We start from the raw sequence: 7,466 nt of genomic DNA, 5'->3' as shown, positions 1-7,466 counted from the left end.
TATTCAAAGTGTGATGGTTTTTTGGTTTATGTCGTGATCTGTATATCTGGTCACAGCCAGTTACAGAATTACCTTTGACGTGTTTAACTTATTTAGCTAGGAATCTCTGATCTGCCCTTGTTGTTCTTGAGCTAGGCTCTGTGGGGACGGACAGGTTATGGATAGAACCACCTTTCACCCAATGGTGATCCTCCAAGACATTCCATAATGGCCTCTGCAATTGGAAACTTGGAAGCATTGTAAATAATAATTCATAATTTTTCATTCGTTCATTTTTAGGCAAAGTTCAGAAAAAAAAACTGTATGTCAAAAACCAAGCATTTTTAAATCTCTGCCTAAACAAACATTGCAGAATACACTTTAGTCTTCAATAAACTGTGCTTTCATACCAGAGCCTAACGCCATCTCTTGGCAGAAATGTATTTAAATTTCAATTTCTGAAGTTTTATCTATAGTGGCTTTAAAAGGTTTTTGTCTGGTGTTTTATAAATAAAAAATACACATTTATGTATACATTTATTATACAAACATTAACAAACTCAAATATACCGTGTGACCATTAAAATCTCCACTGCATGTATGTGCCGCAGATATTAAAAAATCACAGCATACATTATCGCAATGCTACACTTTCTTGTTTTAGCAAATGTTCATTTTCACTTAATATATTGTTGCATTGTTCTATATTGGTGACGATGTTCTGTAAATCCCAGTGTTTCATTAACAGGGCATGGTCCAGGGTAAAGCAACTGTGTCTAATACACTTTATAGCTGTACAGTAAGCGGTAGAGTGGAGTTTCCATCCAATCTCGTGTATCAAGCTTTTTAAATATGTTTCGTATTCATTTATACACTGGATTTCTGAAAAATAGTATATTACGTAATAAGTGTTGTAAAAAGCATTTTACAACACAGCACGAATGGAAAAGTTAGTACAAATTCTATGAGTGCATAATTGCATTACACCACGTATTACGTACTATACTTTACCTACGACCACTACTGTAAATACTTAAAAACACACCGTCTGCGATCAATGTAAGATTCCTATTTTACGTACGGTAAAAAAATCGCACAGCTTGGTAAAAAAATTGTACAGTTTTCCTAGCAACCGCCTAGCAACAGTCAATACAAACAGTATTGTATTGACCGTTGCTAGGCGGTTGCTAGGAAAACTGTGTGATTTTTTTACCGTACGTAATAGGAATCTTACATTGATCGCAGATGGTGTGTTTTTAAGTATTTACAGTAGTGGTCGTAGGTAAAGTAATAAATGAATAACGATGACAAAATGAAATTTCAGGAATACGCAGTACAATAAATCCTCTATTTATAGACCAGGCAATAAAGAGAAAAATAACTAGATTTTCGCGGCCCGGTCCGATTTTAATGCGGTTTTTTGCATTTTGTTCAGAAAGACCGTCGGAAAAAAGTCCCGCCTTTTTTATTATCCGGAAGTGGCGGAAATGCATCGCGGGTGCATAAAGTGCATCTAGAAGTGCATCGCATCCGAGAAACTTGCCAAAGTGCACAAAATACCGCAAAAATTGGTACTCGGGGGTTTTGGGGGCGCAGAATTCGAATATGCATATATCCAGTCCACCCGACCCCCCGGGGGGCGACTTCCGGCCGCCTGGGGGGCGCGGGGGCACGTGGATTGCAAGGTTCTCCTAATGACTGGAAAAATGGTTTTTCTCGGGGGTTTTCGCGGGTGCTGATTCCGAATTCGAGAGTGTAAAATATCCCCTGTGCTCGTGGAGGGGGCGGTAGGGGGAGGGGGGTATGAAATTTAAAGTTCTCGAAATGACTGGAAAAATGGATCTCGGGGGGGTTTTTGCCGGTGCTTATTCCGAATCTGACTCTGCCAAATGCGTCCGATGACTATTTCTGATTATTTCTAAGAAGGATGAATATAAATTAATGAAAAATCATGGGACGAAACTCAATCTAAAAAGTTCGGTTGGAATAAGAAACGATAAGCCTGATAATTTTTTTAAATATATTTATTGTTCTAAAGTATAAAAGTGTATTTATACATGTTATAATTTTCTATCCCCAAAATACTCATTATTCCATGTTACCAGTTCATGAATATTATAATCCCCCACCCCCCACTGCCCCCTCCACGAGCACAGGGGATATTTTTCACCCTCGAACTCGGAATCAGCACCTGCGAAAACCCCCGAGATCCATTTTTCGAGTCATTCGGAAATCCTTGCAATCCACGTGCCCCCCGCGCCCCCCAGGCGACCGGAAGTCGCCCCCGGGGGGTCGGGTGGACTGGATATATGCATATTCGAATTCTGCGCCCCCAAAACCCCCGAGTACCAATTTTTGCGGTATTTTGTGCACTTTGGCAAGTTTCTCGGATGCGATGCACTTCTAGATGCACTTTATGCACCCGCGATGCATTTCCGCCACTTCCGGATAATAAAAAAGGCGGGACTTTTTTCCGACGGTCTTTCTGAACAAAATGCAAAAAACCGCATTAAAATCGGACCGGGCCGCGAAAATCTAGATATTTTGGGGTAAATCGTTCTTTATTGCCTGGTCTATTATGGACAAGTTTATATAGCGGATGCCGTAAATAATGGTTTATTGTTTCCACAGAATTTTACAATGAGGTTTTCTTAATATTACCATCTCTAGAACATTTACTATATTCCAAATTTTTATGTCGCCAAGACTATAGAATATAAATGAAATATTAAATTAATAAGAATAATTAAATATTTAATTTGACTGAACAATCAAATTGGACAATAGTATTTCTATACAAATTAGCAAAAAATCCCAACAAGGTGGACACATTCGAAAACCACTTGCTCGCTAATAGTTCATTAAAACAATTTTAGTATTAAAAATCTCTTTGCTACACTATTCACATGGTCTGTGAAGATGTCGAACAGAATATATTCCCTTTTTTTTTTCTTTCTACTGAAAATGGCTGATTAACCAAAATTATGATGCATGCAAGATAAGTTCAAAACTTCTGTGGGATTGTTTACAAATGCTGACTGAACTGGCCATCAATAATACAGTCAGATTGTGTTGGCTGCCAGGACATAAAGGCATTTGTGGGAACGAGAAAGCGGATGAACTTGCTAGGAAGGGATCCGAGACAGAGTTCATTGGAGCCCTTCTGTGGCACATCTGCCAGTGTGGTCTGGCGGGCCCTGGGCAAATGGACTGAGACAGAACACAGAAAATACTGGACTTCAAGGCCAGGACATAGTTATTCTAAGGAGCTCATGGAGTATCCTTTGAAAGAGCAAATGAGTTACTGAGCTTGAATAAAATCCGGCTCAGGAGAATCACAACGGGACACTGTCACTTTAGGAAACCTCTACATAAGTTAAAGCTTGTAGACAGTCGGGTCTGCCGAGGATGTGATTCGGCGGATGAAACTTCTCTGCATATCTTAGGCGAGTGCCCAGGATTTGCACGTAGTAGAATGACGCTCCTGGGGAGATCCTATTTGGCACCCAAGGCAAGAACAAAACTACTTGCTGAATAGGACTAAATAGTGGGAAGCACAATCGGCCTAATTATGCCATGGGACTGATTAGGACTAACCACTAGAAAAGGAAGAAGAAGACCCAAAACTATTCTAATATATTTGACACCCTGTAGTCTACGACATTTATCGTTTGGATGTGTTCGACACGTAGGCAACAGGATGCACTCGAATTCGAATATTTTGTCTGGAAATTTAAAAGCGGAAAAATAAAAATTTAACAAGTAATACTGAAGGAAATGTCCACAGCCATTATTAATCTTAGATTGGTCTAATATTAACTATAGTGCGTGTGATTACTTCTTCCCAAAATATAATTGTTGTAACGGTTAAATAAATCATTACAACCCTCTTCTTTATATACTGGAAATTTTAGGATTCCCCACATATGATTGCTACTGAGAGGTTACATATTTCATATTTACCTATCGTGAAGCCTGGTGGCTCGAATTCCACACATTTCAGTCCATATATTATGGGGATTTTAGAATTTATAGGTCTAATGGGTCCTTTAATTGCTAGATCATAAGCCAGCTGGGACTGCATATCTACTCCACACATTCTACAAATAAAAAAATATATATAATTCAAGTGTTAGTTGAAGTAAGAAAACTATTAAATATTATTTCCTTCCCGGTTTCCTTTTTTTCAACATAATTTCCCATAATTAGACTTACAATGGCTTTCTTCGATCTGTTCTCGGGCTAAGCCTGTGGGGACAGAACTATTATCATCACGTTTAGACCCGCTCTAATATTGATTTTCGTTCTTGTTATTGGTTCTAAGACAGCTAAGGACAATCTCTTCAATCACACTCTTTAATCACCAGAATTTATATGGCTTTTCTATTTATATAACCCGGCATGTTTTTTTATTCTATTGAATTCTTTCGGTTATAGAATACTTTCCGAAAACTCTATTCTAATTAATGGCAACAGTTACAAAAAATAAAGATGAAATGAAGAAGATTTATTACGGTATTCTGAAGATATTCTTCAATAAACCCTTTCTTTTTACTTCGTTGTCGGTTTTGTAAATCTATTTTCAGTATTTAATTCAAGCGTGAATGATCATTTTCAATTAAAATTATGCAACATAAGGGATAGTCAAAAATTGCAATATTTATTGAATTCAAGCAGTAATTAATTGAAAACCTGAATTTAAAATAACTGTTTGTAGTAAGCTGACCCCAAAATAACCAATTTTTATTGACATCAAAGCTTAAAGTAAAAACATTTATTAAATAGTATTTTTACTATTTAATAAATGTTTTTAACAGCACAGTGGCCCTACTTACTCAAACATTTTTTTCTGATGGGCAGCCTGCATTGACGATAACAGTCTTTCCAAATTCCATTGCCTGATGTGTCTCCAAGTAGACCTTTCCACAACTTTCCCATCTTTAAAACCATTCTCAGTAGCTCGTCCAAAAACTCCTTTTACTCTATACGCCCTTGTAGGTAGATTCTCTCTAACAAATTTCGCCCACCTAGTACCACTTCTTAAGCCAAAAACTAAGGAAATAAATGAATTATTTTGACTGACCACAACATGTTATTCAATTATTGCTTACTTAGTACTCCAGAAGTGTTATGTCCCAAATAGTTTGACCAGCTCACAGGTAAATCCTGTTCCTGGTATCTTGGGCCTACGACTAGAGGATGGTCAGCATAATTTGGCCTTACTACAACTGTTAGATTTTTTGAAGGGTTGCCTTCAATCGCTACATATCCTTCAGGGGGTCTCACGTCCATTTCGTTTAGTTCTAAAAATCAAGTTGCAGATGCAGAGAATTTGAAATAAGTGGTAGAACAACACGCACGCGCAGTCGTGTCTAGATTTTTGTTGAGTTATTTTGGCAAGTGGTGAAGTGAGTGCAAAGACGAATTTTTAAAGAGAAATTTGAGTAAGTCGACTTTAAATTAATTAAATCAGCTGTTATATTATAGATACTAACCTGCACATATCTTGTTTATGATAGTCGTTCGTAATCTTCTCGTGGAGACTTCCGCCGGTTTGTAAACACATATTATGCCTTTCAGAGTATTCCAAATTAGTTCTGCATCGCGCGTTAACATGATTCAATCTTAAAATCGGTGTAACAATCCTTAATAAGTCATATTTTTATAGTACAAATTGTTTATTAAAATAATAATTTTGTGGTTATGTCGGTCCGGTTCCACCACAAAACATATAACAGAGGTTCCTTCCACACCGCAAGGAAGTTAGCATCGAATCGAATTTTCCTCTATTCAAATTTCCCATGGGATCAAATAATAGAGCGACTTTTAATTTTATAAATAAATAAGCCACAGTTGTATATGTATCTGCTCCGCAACAGCGATAAAGAGTATAGAAAAATCTAGAAAGGATTTAACGGTATTTGACCACAGACCAACTAGACTGGCCGTAATTAATTCCAATGCACGGGTACCAGTGAATGCAAAATCCGGGGAAGTGGAGTGTGGAAGGCAATCTGATCGCACGCATCTTTAAGCAGATCCAGATTAAGTAATATTTTTATTACATATTAAACATTATATTGCATCTTATCACAAATATTCAATTTTAAGTTTGTAATTCAGAAAATAGTATATTTTAGTGTCATATTAGATAAAACTACAAAATAATTTAAATATATTTATTATCCTCTAAATAATATTAATTTATTTAATATTTGTCTTTTCGTAGATTTTACCGAATTAAATAATTTGACTTCATGATTTATTCGTACATCGATATACTTTTCACATTCAGCCCTTACAAGTTCTATTAAATGATTACAATTGTTAGGCAAATTACCAAATTGATGTTCATGCAAATTTTCAAATATGTTCACATTCAGAAAGTTTTTTAATATATGATAAACAATTTTAATTTTCTGTAGCCTAGGTGTTCTGCGTTCATCATTATTTAAAAATTTTATTAATTTTTCTGTTTCTTAGCATCTTACTACGACATCTCGAGATGGATACGTCAAACAACCACGATCTTTAATAAAAATTAATTGACTGTACGAATACTGAATCTGAAATTAGTTTTGTTTGCGATTTCTCTAATTGAAAAAAATATTTAATTAATTTTCAGCTATCTCGAAACGACGGGAATTGGTAAAATTTCATAAAAATTTAAGACACATAAAATAAACAATTACTAAAAATATTTTACAGTAATTCATTCATTATTTTATAATAACACTATCACGTTAATCACTACACTATGTGGGCGAACAAAATTATAAACCTAACCCTGGAAACTTGTGACGTTACCGAAAAATGGCGTACATATTTACCTTTTATATATTCCTTTTTTTTAATTACCTAAAGAAGGAAACTTTTGGTCTCTCTTCACTAACTCGATCACTTCTATTTATACAATGTTTTACAATACACTTGCCCATGATAAAACGTCTAATTATCGAAATCACAGCGATGCGTACACGTCAAATGCTAGGATACGACTAAACGCTGGGCTCCAAATCAGGCTCCAAAGTGTTTTCACCAAAGTTGCTCTAAAAGCCAGTCTAGGTGGTCTGTGGTATATGACCTATAAAAAATAATTGTACAACTCTATCCATTTCAGTTTGTTGTAGGTTGAAAATAAACAATTAACCTTTAACTAAAGTCTAGAGATAGCCAATCCATTTTGCTTCGAGGCTCCCTGTATAATAACTCGCGCCATTATTCTATGGCTAGAAATTGGCCTCAATGATTTGGGATCGAGGGGGATTATCCCTCTTTATCCTGCCTCATCTCGTGTAGGCCTGGACAGCCTTCGTAGGTGGGCCCCATCCGTCGTCTACCCCGACCGCAAATGCGGCCGGTGTAGGCGCTTTGTGGGACCTCCTTTTGTCCTGGCTGGGCCCCGCCGGCTAGGGCCCTTTCTTCTGGCGCTCTTCTTGCTTCGCCGGCTCGTCTGTGTAAACCCCGGGGGTAGTGTCATGTTTATG

At 36.8% G+C, this 7,466-nt stretch overlaps 2 protein-coding genes across 2 annotated transcripts in view; one reads left to right on the top strand and one right to left on the bottom strand.

Moving 5' to 3' along the window:
- Nucleotides 1-509: 509 nt before the first annotated feature.
- On the bottom strand, nucleotides 510-5,716 carry LOC108913814 (mitochondrial mRNA pseudouridine synthase Trub2). The gene is made up of 5 exons (XM_018719439.2): nucleotides 5,475-5,716; nucleotides 5,091-5,282; nucleotides 4,815-5,031; nucleotides 3,943-4,079; nucleotides 510-861 (listed from the first exon to the last, which is right to left on the bottom strand). The coding sequence occupies exons 1-5, from the start codon at nucleotides 5,593-5,595 to the stop codon at nucleotides 614-616; spliced, it is 915 nt and encodes a 304-aa protein (XP_018574955.1). The 5' UTR covers nucleotides 5,596-5,716; the 3' UTR covers nucleotides 510-613.
- The window catches only part of LOC111692238 (14 kDa phosphohistidine phosphatase-like), a 111,101-nt gene continuing 108,987 nt past the window's right edge, over nucleotides 5,353-7,466 (top strand). Inside the window, exon 1 of the mRNA XM_023456126.1 lies at nucleotides 5,353-5,423. The gene's annotated coding sequence lies outside the window, so the exon portion shown is untranslated. The remainder of the gene's footprint in view (nucleotides 5,424-7,466) is intronic.

The sequence above is a fragment of the Anoplophora glabripennis genome, unplaced genomic scaffold, assembly GCF_000390285.2.
Source record: "Anoplophora glabripennis isolate ALB-LARVAE unplaced genomic scaffold, Agla_2.0 scaffold708, whole genome shotgun sequence".
NCBI lineage: Eukaryota > Metazoa > Arthropoda > Insecta > Coleoptera > Cerambycidae > Anoplophora > Anoplophora glabripennis.
The sequence above is the reverse complement of the archived record's forward strand: the minus strand, read 5'-3'. Positions and strand labels throughout refer to the sequence as shown.

Excerpts from the sequence above, each read along its gene's own strand:
- LOC108913814 (XM_018719439.2), bottom strand. The coding sequence starts at position 5,595 with ATGTTAACGCGCGATGCAGAACTAATTTGGAATACTCTGAAAGGCATA. Across the intron at positions 5,283-5,474 it reads CATAAACAAGATATGTGCAG|AACTAAACGAAATGGACGTG; the intron begins GTTAGTATCTAT and ends CTTGATTTTTAG. Across the intron at positions 862-3,942 it reads GCCACCAGGCTTCACGATAG|AAATCCAGTGTATAAATGAA; the intron begins GTAAATATGAAA and ends ACTATTTTTCAG.